Source organism: Saccoglossus kowalevskii, chromosome 4, assembly GCF_978046115.1.
Source record: "Saccoglossus kowalevskii chromosome 4, keSacKowa6.1, whole genome shotgun sequence".
Lineage (NCBI taxonomy): Eukaryota > Metazoa > Hemichordata > Enteropneusta > Harrimaniidae > Saccoglossus > Saccoglossus kowalevskii.
The window spans coordinates 9,146,445-9,167,393 of record NC_140644.1 but is presented as its reverse complement, the minus strand read 5'-3'; the positions used below and the strand labels follow the sequence as shown (position 1 = coordinate 9,167,393).

General features: G+C 36.9%; 1 protein-coding gene across 1 annotated transcript; it reads left to right on the top strand.

Annotated features, from left to right (window-relative positions):
• The first annotated feature begins 756 nt into the window (after positions 1-756).
• On the top strand, positions 757-20,675 carry LOC100378417 (guanylate cyclase 2G-like). The gene is made up of 20 exons (XM_006814911.3): positions 757-1,414; positions 2,256-2,383; positions 2,643-2,822; positions 3,444-3,579; positions 3,763-3,999; positions 5,303-5,466; positions 6,553-6,684; positions 6,894-6,971; positions 13,828-13,932; positions 14,031-14,102; positions 14,706-14,874; positions 15,015-15,173; positions 15,285-15,462; positions 15,770-15,910; positions 16,164-16,287; positions 16,551-16,619; positions 16,859-17,037; positions 17,122-17,243; positions 18,636-18,727; positions 20,530-20,675. Exons 1-20 carry the CDS (start codon positions 757-759, stop codon positions 20,596-20,598), a joined length of 3,192 nt encoding a protein of 1,063 aa, XP_006814974.3. The 3' UTR covers positions 20,599-20,675.
• The last annotated feature ends 274 nt before the right edge of the window (positions 20,676-20,949 follow it).

Sequence of the window (20,949 nt, the reverse complement as noted above, 5' to 3'; positions counted from 1 at the left end):
AGCATCATTGAAATACTAACGAGGATGTTTAAAAAATTACTAGCTGATGTAAAACACGTAACATGTTAACATATTATAATTTTAGCTGTTTACCACGATGTTTTAAGTAAACTAACAAACAAGTGACATTTTGTTATGAAAAATTGTGACTTCTGACAATAAACTCAGTAAACATTTGTATTACCGATATTTGAAAAAAAAAATTAAAAAGACACGAATTATTTAAAACGTTTGTAAAATAAACAATGGATGCAAAGCAAATAAAGTTGAATATTCCTTATTCATATATTATTGTTTTGCCTGCGTCTACAACGAAAATCTACAAAATTTGTTTTACTTGCTTTCGCGCGATACGTCATGGATTTAAAATCGAAATACCAAACAGAAATAGGTCGACTAAAACCAAGGATTAAACAACATTGCTTGAGTAAATTATTCAGCATTTGTCCGTAAAGGTTGTTGGAACAAATCTTTAATATTATTGAATCGTTCATAGTTGTTGAATTACTGTCTCAGTCTGGGCACGGTTATTTTTTAGTAACCATGGCACTGATTTAACATAAATCCGTGACCGTCACAATTATCCTCATACTAATTAATTGGTGCAGTTCTCCACTATAAGAACTAACTCCGCCCAGATACACTGACTAAAAGTGTAATAGGACAAGAGATAACTACATTCCATCACCTTTATTTGATGCATCAAGTGACATATTAGTTATAATTTTTCTATTTGCGTTTTCAGATAAGTACGTAATGGCTATGGGTACAGACAGACTGATCTTGCTCATCGCTATCATTGTATTCATCAATACATGTACAGTATATACTGACAATTATACGTTCTGTCTACTAGCCACGACTCGCACCTTCCTACCCTTCAGTGTTTACAGAATCGGCGGTGCCGTCAACGTTGCTTTAGACAACATCCATTCAGATATACTGACCAACATTACGCTGGATTTTATTTTCTACGATAGTGGTTGCGATAGCAGGGTTTCTTTAGACAAGACTGTCAACTGCGTTTTGAATGACCGTGTTGCGGCAATAATCGGACCTGATTGTTCATCGGCGGCTCTAGCAGCGGGACTTTTGGCCTCGCAGTGGAACGTCCCAATGGTCGGATACATTGGTTCAACATCCTATTTGTCCGATAAAACAGTATACGATACATACAGTCGGACTTCGTCACCTTACTCTAAATCCTCTTTAGCTGTTATAGAGACTATTGAAGTCTTCGGATGGAAGCATGTGGGCGTTGTAGGGGGTGACACCGGTCACCTGCTTAATAGTTTTGAATCACTGAAACAAGAATTAACGAGAAGAAACTTTTCCATTGAAGCAATTGTGTTTAATGTCTATGATGAATCTTTATATGAAGACATATTGAATGAGATCCTCTCGAAAGCGAGAAGTGAGTATGTTACTTCCACTGTATTAAAAGGCTGAATGTAGCAATTAGCAGTCGACCTTATTCGCAAATGTCTCGTTGAGATGAGTAAAGCACGTGAATTGTCTTGGTCCTTCAATTAGTGTTTCATTCTTTATATATTGTCATTGCGTAACATGTTCTAAATATTATGGTCAAATATATTAGGGAACTAGTGTATGCGGTTACGGTAGAAAATCACTTTTTGGCGTGGCAAGACAAGTCCCGTTGCTCTCTCTTGCATGCAGGGCTGTACGAGAACTCGTAGACATTCTTTGTAACATTTTTAGTTTCTCGGATTATGTGACGGAATAAATAATTTCTGTTTTCCTAAATGTTCTTAACAATCTGAGAATTCTCGGGCGGGGGGACATCCAGACTTTTTCAACGCCTGGCAATGGTTGAAAACAAAGGCCGAAAACTGTCAGAAAACGGTACTTTGGGATGGTTGTTGAGACTCACCCCCAGTGTAACAAGATCACCCCTGCATGTTCAACATACATACATTTGATTGTTCAAGATTACTTCAAAGTTGATTTTGTGTTGTTTTCTCGAATTTATCTATTTTCACCGGCTCTTCGGCCGACGTTGAACACCAGCTCGAGCAGAGCATATAGAAATACTTGGTACAGTGGTGCGCGTCTAAGCAACGTGGAACGTCTTGTGGCGTAGCTCCGTCCCCGAGTATAGTCTTTTTTTGAATATTTATTCTAGATTCTATCTAGGTACATTTCATTCACAGTATGTACATATATACAAGAAAATATACAACCGTTCTAGGGGGTAATCGACGTTTGTTTTATGTTTTATATTTGTTATGTATTAGTTATAATTTTAGCTCTGGATTCATATGAAGTTCGTCGTTTGATGTTGATGGTCTATGACAAAGGATACCTATCAAGAGGAGAGTACATGTTCATTGTTGTCGAACCATGGAACTTTGGATCTTATGAGGTAAGCATCTGTTTAATGGTGATCCTCTCGACTCATTTCTGTTTGTGTTAGTAAAATCCAAATTGTTGATGTCGTTGATCCAAATTGAAAATTCAATAGATTTGAAAACAAAACCAAAGACCAGTATATGATTTTAATTATGTATATTTGGCTTAATCTTAACATTAAATTTGGAGGAATTCTATATTTGTAATTATGCTTTATAAAGTTATGTATTATGCTCTGTTGGTGCAGTATTGACTATGTGCTAATATTGCAGGGCACCACGTGGCAATGGGCAGACGACGGAAGGGATGACGATGTAGCTAAGGCGTATGAATCTCTCCTTGTAGTAGAGAGAATAAATTTCGAAGATGACACCTACAAAGCATTTGCAGAAGAGGTAAAGGAAAAATTCAAAGAACCTCCTTGGTATTACAATATGACAGACGTTTCGAGCGTAAGTAAAACTTTAATAAAATAAATATCTTTTTTTGCTTTTTTTTTATTTAACTTGAATGCTATTTTTTTAATAACGTCCATTTGTTGGAATAAAATCAGAAAACAAAGTGTTTGGAGAAAGTTGAGAAAGTCATTGCAGTCACTTCCACGGCACTCTGACATTTTTATCTGACGATTGGTGAAATACGTTGAGTTTGTGAATTTCTCAATTCATTCCAATAATTTTATACTGGATAAATTTTGTGATTCACACTGCTGAAATGCGGTTACTAAAACAGAGTAACTGTGGCTGAAAGTAGCATTTACTGTGTATTTCGCAGATTATTTTTTCAGTAAACAATGTATGTACAATATATGTATGACTGCAAGTCACTTGTTATAATCCATTGAATATAATACTTCATACTTCAAAAATAAGTGTTATTTTGTGGGAGAGCGGTCGTGAGAGATGTATGTTAGATCCCAGTTCCGGTGTTGAGGGACTGTGGTTAGATGTAGTTATGCATGATATTCGATGTGATAAAATAAATTACACGTGGTGATACGGGCAATATCACGATTTCTTGCCTGCTCAAGGGATAGTGGTCATGACCATATACGTACATGCTTCATTTACCAGGTTGGATCACTATCAGCTTATCTCTATGACGCCATTATATTATATGCCCTTACGTTACAAAGGGTAGTCAGTAATGGAGGAAACCCATACAATGGCACAAATTTCTTACGTGAAATGCAGCATATTGATTTCTACGGTATGTATTCATATTGTCAATGAAAAACCAGCGATATATCATATCGTAAATATTATATAATATATGATATATATATACATTAGATGTTTTATACAATATACAATATATAGGGTAGTACAATATCGATCGATTATCTTTGTGGTCCCGATCATTATGCTAACAGCAATAATTATCATCTTCCAGGCATTAGCGGCCGTGTAACGATAGATAAAAATGGTGATAGAAACCAAGATTTTTGGTTATTCGGATTTGATGCTGCACAAGATGAGTACTCCAGGGTCGCTTGGTACGACAGCTCTGGGAAGATGCTCCGATTTGTAACCAATGCAACCATTACGTGGCCAGCCGGAAGACGAGTGCCACCACGTGACATACCAGAATGTGGTTTCCAAGGAGAATATTGCATAGATTCAGAAAAAGGCAAGTCTGTGCAAGCTAAATTAGTTTCTGTATATGGCATGTCTATTTAGTTACAGTAAGGCAATAATTCGTGCTATTTCGAACCGTCGGTTTTGGAACAGTTTGTGTTTCGAGGTGCTTTGTCGTAGTCACAGTTCTAGTCTAGTGTGTTCAATGATCGTAATGTGTCTGCACTGATAAATCAATTATGTAGTTTGATATGTGGCAAACTATGATGTAATTACATCATATGTTATTGGTCTCTTTAAGTTGTATAAATGCTCCAGGACAATGAGCAACTGTCTTAGAATATTGAGCTATTTTGAGGTTATAAATTTTCCGCGTAAGATTTGAAAAATTCAATTAAAAAAGTCTCAGCATCGAATAAGGTAACACATCCCTATATAGGTTCGGCTATTTGTGGTGACTATATCGTAGTATATATTTGTAATTAAAGCAGTGCACTAACAAAAAGTTGACGACTACAACTTCAAAGACAGAAGTAAATAAAAGAAAAAAACTGATAAATATGGTGTAAATATGATTTCCAACGTAAACGCTTTTCTGATATTTTGTTGCGATACACACTAATACATTTCTTAAACAAAATGCAACCGTTTTAAAATATACTATTTTACTTCTGCGACATGGTGCGTAAGCTGTGCTTGTAAATATATAATAATTTTGTTTGATTACTAATGTTTTAAACAGCAATAATAAAATTTTAAAGTGTAATATTTAATCGAATATATAATGTAATGTAAATATGAGTGTACATGCCTTGATGGCTCGTTTCAAATTAAGTAATCGTTTTACAGATGTTTACTACGTAGTTCCGTGTTCTGCACTACATCCATTGAGTGATACACTTTAAACGATAATGGACAGAAAGAGTCTTTCGTCTAACTCGTCCACATACGTGTCACTATAAATGTTTTTGGGGGACATGAATACAGGTTATGGCAGCCTGCTTACTGATACTTTAGGAATTTAAAAAATATGCCCGCCAGCTTTTCATACCTTAATTCAGGGACAAAATATTCGTTTATTTGACTCGTGGTCGTGCGACTAGGATATTTACCTGCGGAAACGTCAATGTACGTGTAATTCAATAATCCGAATCAGGAGTAAGTGCACACACAGTAACTGTAGTCGTTGAAAGCTTTCGTTTAATATAAATTATCGAGGAATCATTGAAAAAATGACCCACATTTTGTGATTCGGAATGAATATATAATAATGACGAAAAAACATCAAATTTACAAAGTACATGATTTTTGTTGTATATTCCATTGTATGTACTTTTAGTGTTTATTATTTTCAGGAACGACTTTCATTATATTAGTCGTTATGCCGTTATTGTTATTCTTCTTGGCTGCTGCGATCATTGCGTTTGTTGTTTATAGAAGAGAAAAAATCAAATCCGCTCTCTTGGATACATCATGGAAGATAAATTATCAAGACATCATCATACACAAGAACTGGAAGGTAGATATTGATCGACATTGTCATGGCGACAGTATCCATTGGAGATTTCATTTATATGCAGATCCGCTTTGAAATTGGTAACATATATGACAGGAAATATAAAGAATTGAAAAGTCGGCAGTACTCAGTATCTTACTGTCTATTAATCTTGGGGTGCGCGGTAGTTCCAACTGAGAAAATTGATAGAAAGAAAACGATGCAGGAACGCAGTATCCGCACACCATAGGCCCGAATTTATGATTAGTTTGATTCTAATGTTACAGCTACGCCGTACAGTTGATTCTTGGAATAATGCATAATATAGTACCATACATGGGTGGACTTCGATTCTCGTGTTCATATGTTTCGTAATATGCCCGTAATTGAGCTTATATGCTCCACACTGCTGGTGGACATCCTGTAACATGTCCCCGTAACTGAGTAGGTCATATCGACCACAAATATCTGGCTTCATATGCATGACGTTGTAAGTTCGGCTTATGCATGTTCATCTAGTCACTGTGAGGACGAATCATTTTTTTTTGAAGCGGTGACTCTGGGGACTGGGGTGCCCGTATAATTGCATTGAGAAGGCGCTTTGCCGTGGTCATGGGTTCGAATTTCACTTGTGTGTGTTTAAATGACTTAACATTTCAAAAGTAAATTGAAAAAGTCTTAGTTCTGTCATATCGTAATATATGCATGTCATTGGGAATATGTTGTTTTCCTACGATTCCATAATTTTATATTGTTTTTTAGCTCTTCATTATTAATGCTCTGTTTGAGGTTGAATCTGCAACTGCAGAACGAAACAGCAATTTATAATTATTGCGTTGTATATATGTTTAAGTAAACGTTTTAAACACCAAATTATTGAATCTCCATCGAAACACGGACCACAAAATAACTATGGAGACATGAAACAGGAGATTTAAATGCTGTGTGATATGAAACTCAAAGCTGTCGGAACAGTTAGTCTTCCTCGTGCACTACAGAAGCAAATGTGATTTCAGAATTAATGTTTACTGAAGTAACATCTATTTGATTTTACACCTCGCATCACTTTAAAAGTGCCTACAACCGAGGCATGTGTTTTTTTATTCACAGTCAATACATGGTAGTTTTATAGCCGGGAGTATTGGACCATCACGATTAAGATCCTCGAATTCGGCTACTGACAGTTCGATTACTGAAAGCGAACGCCCACAACAAGTGTTCGCAGTATGTGGCACTTATGATGTGAGTAATACCGTTCTACATCTTCGCTATTTGTTAAAGGCAATTTACTCGACCGAAAAAACGAATCGTTTTGGGAATTATGCGATAATTGTATATTCGGATTTCTGACATGATTTTCTTAATGATTAATTTAAATTTCTATGTACCACGGTAAAATGCTGCTGTCGTGATGGCAATTGTTTATGGGAGTTATTTTATTTTACCCATAGGGATCATCCGTAGTAATAAAAATGGTGGAACGTTCTGCTGTCAATCTCAGCACAAGTCTACTGCTGGAATTAAAACAGGTAAGGGAACTGCATTTACAAATTACCCTCTGATGAATACTTACTTGCAAACATAAAGGTCATATATTTCATATAGAGAATGCGCCCTAGCAACTGCAAATACAATCACGGAGAAAATGCGATAGTATTAGACGTTCTTTTAAATCAAACATTAAAAAAAGGTCAAAAGTTGGTACAACATTGTATCTACATATAATGCGCCTCGAAATGTGTTATCAAGTTACTCTTTTTTGTTACCAGGATATAGTGTCACAACTAAAAATGTATAAACCATCGAAGAATAACAAAAAATTACATTGTATTAAGTTATTCATAACCCTCACTGGCGTATGTTATTTCCACTCGCGATTTGTTAGCCAATGACATTGCACCATCGATAGACCGCATCACAATGTCACGCAGTACGAAATGCGATCGTGCGTGGGATTACACGGTTCAGCCTTAGGCTGCGAACAAAAGATTTTCATTAACCCTCATTGAACCAAGACAGCAAAACAGATTTGTGCATTTGTGCGTCAATATAATTAAGTGTTGGCGGCCACGAACTTGGCGTGAACTATATAATAGTTAATACGCATGCGTAGTTTCTCTCAAACTTACTTGTCTTCGCCATACGAATCCTGCAATTTCCAAGTAATGACTGATGTTAAGTTGTTTTACCTGCAATTTTACAATTAGATTCCGTACACGTATCGTCAGCATATTTTGCCATTAAAAGAACTTTGAAATGGCGCGGTTCCCCTTGACAGACGTGCCGTTATTTAGATTATATTAAGATAACACAATTTAATTTTCAGGACTTGCCCTTTGATCGCATTTCTATAACCATTTCGTTTATCGTCCATTCTCTTAAAATAATAAATAATTGAACAACATAGACGCAGCTAAATTATGGCAAGTGATTCCCAAGATTTCGTCTTTCTCCTTCTCTGAAAATGCGCTGATAACTACATGAAAATATATTTGCGTGATTCGACGACTATATAGTTGTGTATTATTCCAATAGTGTTTTATGTATGCATAAGACCAGAAAATAGCTGAATATCTTTATGCAAATTTCTCTGAATGAAGAATAATCTGTGGTGCGTTTTAAAGGGTGGTAGTCGTCGTACCGCGTCCTGTTCGATATGGGACTCATAGCGACGTATACAATGCGTGCAAAATACATTGTTTATTTACATGAAATTCAAACACGCGCTGTGCGACGACCACTGCGATTTAAAGTATTTTCGTCGTGACACGCATCCCCTTAGACAAACAGACGTGTACTGACGTCATCATGATCAGTTCATAGGTCAATATTATTTGATTGCATAGATTAGTGCACGACACCCACTGTAAGAGTTTTTAGATAGAGCCCCAAAGGGAACATTTTGAAATAACAAGGTCAATTTAATTGTGTACGCAGTGATAAAAATAATTATTACTCAGAGCGACAACGACTATTTGATAGTTTTACAGCACTGATAAAATTATATGACAGATTATAATCAGCAGTTGTTTGCCGATGTACCGATATTTGTCGGTGGTTAGCTCGAAACTATACGAGTGTTGTCGATTAATTTGAAAGGCACTACACCAATTTGCATATTTTCCAAATGCATAACATAAAGCTGTCATTGCATCTCAATATATCCACACATTTCTTGCGGAATCTATTATGGGTGTGCCCGGCCTCAATTTGACCTGTTTCACTCACGCTTTTCGAAGCTTTGTCTGATGTAAAATATGAAATTCTGTGTTCTTCTGTGTGTTCCTTGTGCATGGAGTTAAGCTCAAACTTAAATACACCCAAATTATAACATTTTCAATGAAATACTTATTCATAATTGTAAGGTATGTACTTTGCTTTATGTGTGCTGTAAATTATGTGTTTGTGTTGAAAGGTCGGTGGAAGGCGATTTTAAAGTGACTAAGTCACTCATCATTTTGGAGTTTGTAAGCAGTTAAGCAGAAAATACCCATGATGTTCTGCTTCATTTTACATGTTGCTATTTTCTCTGTGGATACAATATTGTAAATGTACATGAATATAACGTATCTGTTATATGAAACATATGCCCCACTACTGCATGTGTAAAGAATGATGTTGTTAGTTCAGTATTTTGCGGAGAAGATGTTAGTAGCATGGCGCTCCGTGTGTGTAGCTAGCTGACTTGGCGGTAAATTGTTTATCCAGGGTATTGGCGATCCGCTCCGCTAGGATTGCCCTTATAATCACTTTTGTTGGCGATCCGCTCCGCTAGGATTGCCCTTATAATCACTTTTGTCGTTTTGTGTGTGTGTGTGTGTGTGTGTGTGTGTGTGTGTGTGTACATTTCCAGTGTTTTCACGTATGATTTCTTCTGTGATTTTTTTGGCTTGGCCGATTTCTTTCAAACTTGGCAGGTAGGTCACACCTTCACCCTAGTTATAAGGAAAAATCTGAAAACATTTTTTGGCCCACCGTTGCCATAGCAACAGCCAAAAAACTGATTTTTGGATAGCTTTGCGCCAAATGTATCTCCTCCTACAAATTTGGGATAAAACACTTAAGACATAGCTCATTCTACTCAGCTTGAGTGTGGGCACAAAGTTACTATTTGAATTTTTGATATCTGTTTTCATTACCGAGAAATTTGACCCCAAAGTTAGGGTAACTTTTCACCAGCAACGGCTTGGCTGGTTTTGTTCGTACTTCACAGGTAGGTCGTGCCGTCACTAATTGGAAAAAAATCCTGGCCCACCACTGCCATTGCAACATCCAAAAACTGATTTTTGAATACTTTCGCCCCAAATGTATTACCTCCTACCAGTTTTGTACACAGTCAGCTGGCATCGGTGTCGCTGGGTGTATATGATAAAGGGAAGTTGTGCAACCAAATTTGCCGAGTTCGCAGTTGTTCGCCAATAAAAAAATAACCAAGGCAACAACTCACGGTTTTTCAGCATTTTTGTAATAAAGACATTATTCTCTATCAATAATCCGCCCAAAACAGGAACATTTCTACTAATTCTTGTGTTTTTTCGCCGTTTTTCGAAAAACCTGCGATTAGGCTGCGAAAGTAGAATATTCCGGAGGGGGCGAAACGGAAGAGCCAAATTTAACATGTAAAAATAGAACGCGTATTTTGACCTCTATGCGGTCGTTGCCAAAGAGCCCTGTGTCCATCGCGTGGCGATGCTCTTCCGTTTCACCAGTTGCGTTTTTTTGACTAAAATTTGGCCAGTACTGTCAGTCACGAAAATTGATGAATAAATTAATACACATAAAATATGAATCACAGGCTAATTCAATGGTCACCGAACACTCCACTGCTAAACAATATGTGGCAAGATAGTAGCGTACTGTATATTTGACCCAGATTTGACAAGCGTGGTACAGTTTTTTGCGCGTGTCCGTAATAACGCGCACAAAGGATTGTGGGACAGAGTCCTTTATTTGCTGGCATTCTTGACTTTTGACTGCAGTTCTTTTTTATATTTTAGAGTAAATGCTTTTGATATGCTCTTAGGTTTCTTAATATCCGTCTGAAATTCTGGACTGTAGTCATATTTTTCGATTAGGAGTCGTATATTTAAATAACTCACCGTGACTAATGTTTTGCATTATGAAGTATATTTTTATGAAGGTCAACACACTGTACTTTAGGTAAATATTTACCATCTCGTTATTTCATTATTTCGCTTTCCAGCATTTACAGGAAACGCTTCATTCTAGAAAATGCTATCGCAAAACGGTTGGAAATAATAAATGTAACAGCAGAATACGTCCTAGCACAGTCACTGGACTAGGAGAGTGATTGTTGTCCTAGTAATAAACTAAGTGACTTCCAAAAACTGAATGGTGTTTGTGAACTTCGTATTAGTTATAAACCGACGTTAGCTTCACGTTTATGTCACACCATGGAAACAGCCAAAAACATGGTGCTTGTTTTTGAGCGGAGCGGATCGCCAACCAGCCTACCGGCTTGTTTTGTGTGTCTGTGTGTGTACATTTCCAGTGTTTTCACGTATGATTTCTTCTGTGATTTTTTTGGCTTGGCCGATTTCTTTCAAACTTGGCAGGTAGGTCACACCTTCACCCTAGTTATAAGGAAAAATCTGAAAAAATGTTTTGTCCCACTGTTGCCATAGCAACAGCCAAAAAACTGATTTTTGGATAGCTTCGCGCCAAATGTATCTCCTCCTACAAATTTGGGATAAAACACTTAAGACATAGCTCATTCTACTCAGCTTGAGTGTGGGCACAAAGTTACTATTTGAATTTTTGATATCTGTTTTCATTACCGAGAAATTTGACCCCAAAGTTGGGGTAACTTTTCACCAGCAACGGCTCGGCTGGTTTTGTTCATACTTCACAGATAGGTCGTGCCGTCACTAATTGGAAAAAAAATCCTGGCCCACCACTGCCATTGCAACATCCAAAAACTTATTTTTGAATACTTTCGCCCCAAATGTATTACCTCCTACCAGTTTTGTACACAGTCAGCTGGCATTGGTGTCGCTGGGTGTATATGATAAAGGGAAGTTGTGCAATCAAATTTGCCGAGTTCGCAGTTTTTCGCCAATAAAAAAATAACTAAGGCAACAACTCACGGGTTTTCAGCATTTTTGTAATAAAGACATTATTCTCTATCAATAATCCGCCCAAAACAGGAACATTTCTACTAATTCTTGTGTTTTTTCGACGTTTTTCGAAAAACCTGCGATTAGGCTGCGAAAGTAGAAAATTCCGGAGGGGGCGAAACGGAAGAGCCAAATTTAACGCGTAAAAATAGAACGCGTATTTTGACCTCTATGCGGTCGTTGCGAAAGAGCCCGCGTCCATCGCCTGGCGATGCTCTTCCGTTTCACCAGTTGCGTTTTTTTGACTAAAATTTGGGCAGTACTGTCAGTCACGAAAATTGATGAATAAATTAATACACATAAAATATGAATCACGGGCTAATTCAATGGTCACCGAACACTCCACTACTAAACAATCTGTGGCAAGATATTAGCGTACTGTATATTTTACCCAGATTTGACAAGCGTGGTACAGTTTTTTGCGCGTGTCCATAATAACGCGCACAAAGGATTGTGGAACAGAGTTCTTTATTTGCTGACATTCTTGACTTTTGACTGCAGTTCTTTTTTATGTTTTAGAGTAAATGCTTCTGATATGCTCTTACATTGCTTAATATCCGTCTGAAATTCTGGACTGTGGTCATATTTTTGGGCTAATCTGGACTGGCTGGGAAGGTTGTAAATGATTAGCTAGTTTGAATTTGCATAACAATACTGACAATGAACGTGCATTCAACGCCACAAGTGTTTTTGTTTTTTTAGCCAATCAGAATTCATCTTCCGAGCCAGTGCAGATCAGCTGATATTTTTCGATTAGGAGTCGTATATTTAAATAACTCACCGTGACTAGTGTTTTGCATTACGAAGTATATTATTATGAAGGTCAACACACTGTATTTTAGGTAAATATTTATCATTTCGTTATTTCATTATTTCGTTTTCCAGCATTTACTGGAAACGCTTCATTCTAGAAAATCCTATCGCAAAACGGTTGGAAATAATAAATGTAACAGCAGAATACGTTCTAGCACAGTCACTCTACTAGGAGATTGACTGTGGTCCTAGTAATAAACTAAGTGACTTCTAAAGACTGAATGATGTTTGCGAACTTCGTATTAGTTATAAACCGACGTTAGCTTCACGTTTATGTCACACCATGGAAACAGCCAAAAACATGTTGCTTGTTTTTGAGCGGAGCGGATCGCCAACCAGCCTACCGGCTTGTTAACATACTGGTCATTTTTGTTGGTCAGACTTACAAACGGTCGACGCATGTTGTTCATTTTGTGTCATAATGTAATTAAATTCGCGAATAGTTTAGCAAAAATGTGCATCCAACATCAAACGAGATCACATACTGTTATTCACAAACTTTCAGTATAAGTTTCCACGTGTTGTATATATTGAATATACTTTGATGAAAGGGGTTGAATTATAGGTCGAAAACCACGAACAGTCATGGATACTACTGATTTAAATTACAATAGACGTCGAATTATGACTTTATAACATAAATGATTCAAACTCTGAAACAATTTTCCCGATGTAATACCGGTTGTTGCCTACACAAATTATATATGTATTACTATTTTCCAAAACGCGTCTTCCTTTTGCTTTAATAAAATGTATTACTAATGCCATATATGTAAGATATTTACATGTTTGGTGAATTTTCAACATTATTGAAACACATACCATATGTATCAGTTGTCAGTGTAATCACACATTTCAACCTCCGGTCACACAAGCATTGTACGTTACATATTGGCATTTTTGCGTTTTGATTAAATAATTTGGACAAATACACAAACTTACTTTCCCGTAACTACCCCAAAAGATTTCAAACGTCAATCATGCAGGTAATAAAAATATTGATCAGGCAGTAAAAAGTTCAAGTTGAAATAGTGCAATATATGTGTGTATAAAGGTCAACACATTATCACTTATCCAATTTTTCGAAGAGTGCATTGGAAATAGAACATTACCTCCACAACGCTACAACTAAACACTGCAACTCCACACCAATACAACGCACAATGAAGCGTACAGATCAAACACTCAGTTCAGTCAGGCAAGAGTTCAAAAGTGTAATACTTGTGTATATTACAACTCTTTTCATTCTGAATTTCACATTGAATACCCGGCGAACATAATAGAATATACAATATGCTGGTTGTGCAAATTGGCCACATTTTGTAAAATACCTAGATGGTCAAGAGATGTACGAACAACGGACAATGAACAATAAATATAGCAGTGTGGGTAGTCAGTTACCAGTTTATATTATTTTCTGTTATCGATATTATAGATGCGTGACATTCGCCATGACAATCTTAATCAGTTCGTTGGTGTCTGTGTGGATCCCCCAAACATCTGTATCGTGGAACAGTACTGTCAGAAGGGAAGTCTACAGGTCAGTTGCTACTCATCACGTGTTTATAATACAATTTCGATGTCATGTCCTGACTATTAAATGTTGAAATATGGTAACTTATTTTGTTTTATTATCAGGACATTTTGGAAAACGACGAAATCAGCCTGGATTGGTTATTTAAAATGTCAATTGCCAGTGACATATTGACGGTGAGCACAAGTTAATTATTTTTGCGCAAATCGCATTTCTCAATCCAATACCAATCAATATTACGCAATGTTGAAATTCGTAAATACATATAATAACCTATGACAGAGTATGAACATCGTATTTGTCCCACACCAACCTGAAATGCGTGGTTTGACAAGTACAGTAGGAGAACTTTAATTCATCTACATACCTTTACAGTAAGTCGCGCCCTCTCGCGATCCACTGCTTCTGTGGTGTAAAAATGACGTAGATGGAGGTATGCAATCACGTTCACATACTTTTTTTGTCAAATCAGTTTCACCGTGTTGTGGTTCGACATTCAGATTATATGAATTCTTTGAATACAGTATTAGTATTTATCATAGGTCAAAGCAATATCAAAGTTGTTAACGGCACTTCTAATGTTACAGAAGGATTTGGCCATAGAGGGCGAAACTGATTAAATTTTTTGCATAAATAAGACCATTTACCAAAACGTCTCTCTACTAGGTATGGAATCCTAATGACACACAGTTACAATAAAATGCATTCCCAGGGTATTAGGATATATATTATGCTAAGCAGTCTTCACATCAAACGTAGAAAACTGATTTTTTTCACAGGGTCTCCAGGTGTTACACAAGAGTCCTTTGAAAGTACACGGTAATTTGAAATCGTCGAATTGTTTGGTGGATGGACGCTGGGTCGTCAAACTTGCAGATTATGGTTTATGGGAGTTCAAGAATTACAGGAGACAGAGAGAGAAGAGAACGGAAGTAGCAATTCATCAAGGTGAAGAGCCAATAAACAGATATGGTTAAGATATGAAACATTTAGATGAACAGTTACTAATCGTACTTGAAATAATCCTAATTTGTGCAAGTGATCTGACACTACAAACAAATTGTTTTCAACGTGTTCATGTTTTGCAGGGCTGCTATGGACAGCACCTGAACTGCTAGTGGGTAGTAATACTTCCTCCTGTCGAGAAACTATGTCGCAGAAGGGTGATATATACAGTTTTGGAATTGTATTACGGGAGATAGTGTACAGGGATGGACCGTATGGGTATACTGATCTGGCTGCAGAAGGTTTGCAAACTAATTAGACGTTTTTATTATGCTTTCAGTGTAAGTTTATTTAAACCATGGCGTCTTTATTTTGAAATACTCGTTCTGGAAATGTGTCTTTTCTTTCTACAGATATTATTGATCGTGTAAAAGATTCTTGCAATGTGGAGCCATATCGCCCAGAGACCGACACGATATCTTGTCCAAATGGAATACGTGAGTTGATGATCCAGTGTTGGCAACAATTGCCGGAAAAGCGGCCAGATCTAACTTACATAAAGAAGGTCATTAAGGATGCAAGTCCGAACAAGTAAGGACACCATTTTTTATAAGAGCTCAAACATGCCTGAGAGTCAGCTTAATACACTAACATATTTAAGGTACGAGTGTAGTAAATGTACGAAATGTCTACTATGTAGCAAGGTTCAATCAAATCGTTCAAGGTATGTCAGACTGGAGATTCACTGAATGATAAAAGAACGAATTGAGTCAAGATCTATTTTCAAGCTATTTTTACACCATAACCGCACATTCGTTGTTATGTTCCCTGTCAATTCTTGTAAGCCAAGTCTCGAATAATGATCCTAGATTTTCACTGTGTTATTATCTGCTACTAGAAATGCGAGTATTATGGATAACATGGTTGCCATGCTTGAAACATATGCTCACAACTTGGAGGATATTGTTACCGATCGCACATCGAAATTGTCAGATGAGAAGAGAAGAACTGAACAGCTACTGTACCGGATGATGCCAAGGTGATTGTTTTTATACGTGTTACATGCATGGGTAGCGTATTTGTTGTTGTATGGGCCTCATGATCAGTAGAACCGAGTTTATAATCCTATCTAGGGCGAACTATACAGCTTGAAGGGGAGACGAAAGCCATTTTACACCAATAGTTGCGAGAGTTGGGGAACATTGGTTGAGGTTTAGATTTATATTCTGGTCTCTTGAATAAAAGATGTTATGGGAGAATATGATATATTTTATACTTTACAATTTACCTAGATCTGTTGCTGAGAAATTGAAGAATGGTTCACCAGTAGACGCAGAGGCATTTGAAGCAGTTACCATATTCTTTTCTGATATTGTTGGCTTCACAGCGATATCTGCTGTCAGTGACCCAATGCAGGTAGGTGTATGATAATTTGCATAAAAAAGTCGCCACAAACCCTGTCCTGTACAGTGAACTGAATTCAAGAAATGCATCAAAGCAAATTTCAATGTTTTACTATACCAATAAATCTCATGATACAGAAAAGTTCCACAATGTATGTCCAAACATACAATCGCCGAGATCATTAACGATGCTTTGCTCACAAACTGAAAACCAAACTGTATCAATATAATATTAGACGATAAATCATGCATCTTGCTCTGTTCTTATACCATCAGGTTGTCAATCTGTTGAATTCACTATATATACTTTTTGATGGTATAATCGAACATTACGACGTGTATAAGGTAAGACTTGATAAATATCATAATCCAACAAATGACCGAGAGCGAAAGAGAGCCAGGAGACTTGTTTTGTCCCCTTAAATAGTATTCTATTCCCTCCCGTTATCGGGTCCAATGTTCCTCTGATCTATACAACCATATGTTTGTATTTGTAGCCGTAACCATGATGGCGGGAGTGAATGGAACTATGCTATAGGATATATAAATATGTGACGTATTGTATATTGTGTTTATTTTGTTAGGTGGAGACTATCGGTGATGCTTATATGGTTGTCAGTGGTTTACCAACACGCAATGGAACAAGGCATGCCAGTGAAATAGCCACTATGTCTTTGGAGTTATTGAAACATGTAAATTCGTTTACCATTCCACACATGCCGGACGAAAAACTGAAACTTAGAATTGGTATACACACAGGAAAGTAGTTTTAATAATTAAATATATCAAATTTAGATTTACATGTGTGTGTCCATGTAATTGTATTTGATATACGCTTATTTTATAGCGATCTCCTTTCCGTTTTATTAGGTCCATGTGTTGCAGGAGTTGTCGGTTTGGCAATGCCGCGATACTGTTTGTTTGGTGACACTGTCAACACTGCATCAAGATTTGAATCGAGTGGACAAGGTGAGATTACTATTATAGAGTTCTATCGTATTTGAGATATAAAGCCACTTTAAAGAATTCCGGTATTCAAAAGTTGTCGCGTGTCAATGAATCAATCAACCACGCATGTTTATTTATCCTGGAACAGAAAAGAAATTTTAATACAGCCACGCAACACATGTATGTACAATAATGAAACAGATATATACAAAAGGTATAAATTACAAATGAAACCCTTATATATCACCTTCTAGCTTAATAGACAATGTTTGGTATCTGAAAAAATGTAAACCATTGCTGGGTATTCTAACTAATTGAGACGATTTGCTGTAGTTGACCTCTCTCAGGTCCATACTAGTTTGTCTGAGAGAAATTATCCATTGTATATAGATATCGCAAACTGTAAAATGAAGCAGGGCATCATAACTTGAAGTACTTTCAGTTAATTGCATACAAACTCAAAAACGGTGAGCAAATTTAAAATCGCCTTCCATCTACCTTTCAACTTGAACATAACTCATAAATGAAAAGTACTTTCATTCACAATTCTGTAATTCAATACATAATGTCTATTTGAAAACTGAATTTTAGGTTTATATAGCTGTTAATATCGGCCTTTTGTTCATGATTGAGCTTAACTCCATAGAGACACAAAGTGTCTTACATTTTGTTATATTTTCGGGGTAACTCTCTACTTTATGTGATTTGTTTCTGTGTGTTCATGAACATATCACATTGCCCATATAATATAATATTTGTTGTTGTTTGGGGTGTGTTTTTCAGGGTGTTATCATGCTGGGTAATACATTTAACATTGTTAATGTCTGCGATAAACTTGCATCTAAACCCGATAACTCTGTTACAAAGATGGTCTAAGAAATTTCAATATCACCTCTAACATAAACTATCAATATTATTATTGACATGAAACAGGACGTGTCTCTCCTTTTGAAACACACGACATCACCTTTTAGCTGCATGTCTTGATTTGATCATTCGACCATTGGTGTGCTTCTCGGTTGTCTGCAGTCTCTGTCTTTGTGAATTTGTTGGTCAGTCGTTTTGTAATGGACAATTTGCGGGTTCCAAGCGCGCGTGGTATGTTTCGAAGTTTATGCAAGTCGCGCATCATCAACGGCTCATGTTGTAGCCAAATTTGTTTAAAGCGATTGCATATTTCCAAAAGTATATGGTACTATATGCCGAATGTCCACCTGCAAACAATCTGTATTTATTTACGACGTATTCGGAAAAAATACCACGTGATACAGAATCTCGCAAATGACCATTAGTTCATGTCAAGCATATCTAATAATCCACTCAACATTGTTTACACATGTCATTTCACCGACCAATGCGTGAAGTGATACAATTAATTTTGTAATTCCATATTACATGCTTGATTTTTGTTAGCGCTTCGAATACACATCAGTAATGAGGTGGTATGTGCTTTAAATATACTGGGTGGATATACGTACGAAGAGAGAGGAAAGATGGAGCTGAAGGTAATGTGTTGATTGATTGTAGTATTGTATATTCAAGTGCGAATGTACATGTAGAACTCGATACGCTCTTATTAATGCTACCGTAACACAAAACAATGTCACATATGTCATAGAGGTTATATGTGTATTGTGATGGACGCAGAATCGTTCGAATTGAAGAGGTACGTTAGTGGCAGTGGCGGATCCAGCAAAATGTATTGGGGGGGGGGGGGGGTCCAAGCTTCGCTTAAGATATACAGAGCGTAAATCGCAGAGAAGCTATGTGTAATCCAGATGATATGAATCGTCATGCGTTTGGGGGGGGGGGGCATCCCCCCCGGATCCGCCACTGGTTGGTGGGGAATTCAGCATACATATATTGTGGCTGACGTACTATATTTCAAGCTGGGCTAGGATGAAGCATATTATCGCCAATGATGTCTGTCAGACAAATCGGCCCGATTGACTGACTGGTCCCTGACTACAAAAAAACTCTTTAAAGTCAGGACTGTGTTATTGCTCCGCATATTAGCTTGATAGATCACATAGCATATACAATGCAATTGGTCATACATCGATTTCAATCTTCTAAAATGGGGATAGCATTAGGTAAATAGTGAGAAAAATTCAGTCAGCAGAATATTTCTCCTCAAATCAAAATAAGGAATCTTTTCACTCGGTCCACATTCAATGCAAATATTTAATTAATAATAAAAATCAGTACAATATACAAGTATATACAGACGGCATAATATTGCTGTGTCACTCAGGCATTTCTATTATGTGACGGAAAGTATTTCTACTGAACCTTATGCTAGACTGCACTCATGCCATAATCAGTATCGAAAATCAGTAGCGTTCTTCTAATAAATGTGTGCCAACTAGAGATGACGCAACAAACGGTTACTGAATGTAATGATGTGAAGTACAATTTGTAAAATTTAAGTTTGTGTTAAACGTGACCACATATTGGCCTCCTTGCTTGAAAATAATTCAGTTACATGTGCTCTGCATCATTGTTCTCCAGATTTACATTAACAAAACGACGTATAAATATACATTAAAAAGGTACACAGCGTTTTTATTTAATAATGAGTAAAAGTGATTAAGTATATTTTGACCAACGCGATCTTCAATCTGTCTAGACGCATAGGACCGGGCACAGTCACCGTTGGTGTCGTTATAAAAGTCCCAGATATCTACTTCGTGTTAGTAAAAAACGGAGTAGTTAAATTTGGTGAACAGTTCCGTGTTGTAGAAGCGTGTACACCTTTCTAATTAACACCATAGACAGGTTGCAACACGAGACCGATAATATGTTGTTGCGGTGCTTTATGATCAATGCTTTTGATTAAAAATATAACATGAGATGTGCCTACCTCACAACCATTAACGCTATTCGCATATTTTGTAAGCTTGCGCATGTTTGGCCTCGTCGTGTATAACACCACGCATACGAGAATATTACAGTTAGTGTCACATGTATTCGAAGGGAGGGCATACAGGTACTTCTTTACTCAGCTGTCTCAGAGTCTTTATATTTCAGCAGAAAAGTTTCGCAACACTGTTTATGTATGTTGATGTGAACGCCATGGCAAAAATAGCTACTCCGTCTGTTCTTTTGGAGAGTCCTAAAGGACATGTCAATTCCGAACGCCGCGGCGAATGGCTCGCAAAAAACACAGATGGTTAACATTGGGGCTCAATAAAACCAACTAATATGTGATCTGAACATTTTGTTTCCCTACAAATTGGGGTCAAAACAACACATTTTCTGTTCATGCATTCGAAATATATATATATATTTTTAACATTATCTTCAGGGTAAAGGCTGCTTGAAGACCTACTGGTTAACTGGTAAAACTACTGAACCTATGTCGAACACGCACTGAATAACTTCATATAATATATTGTATAAATTGTTATATTAATTCAACACTTGCATAGTCAAGATATACAAGATGAAAAATGAGGAAGATGAAGAAGATGAAAATCTTGCTGCACTCACTGAATTGCCCGCAAAAATACGAAGTAGGTTTCCCAAGGGGACAAATCTCCGCCACAACACTTATTCTCACTGATACCACTACCCTGTTGTACATGTGTCGAAAAATCTCTCTCAAAATCCAAACGGTTGCACCCCCTCCGACCTTCTTCTGAACATTTCATGAACATTCTTCCATAACTTTTCGATGAACATTGTTGTACGCTTGAAAACCAAACGCAAACATAATCTATTTGGC

What these genes read in the sequence shown, in the direction of transcription:
- LOC100378417 (XM_006814911.3), top strand. Translation starts at nt 757, where the DNA reads ATGGCTATGGGTACAGACAGACTGATCTTGCTCATCGCTATCATTGTA. An exon ending in GCAGCATATTGATTTCTACG is followed by an intron (nt 3,580 to 3,762) that starts GTATGTATTCAT and finishes ATCATCTTCCAG; the next exon opens with GCATTAGCGGCCGTGTAACG. An exon ending in GAGGAAAGATGGAGCTGAAG is followed by an intron (nt 18,728 to 20,529) that starts GTAATGTGTTGA and finishes CATTATCTTCAG; the next exon opens with GGTAAAGGCTGCTTGAAGAC.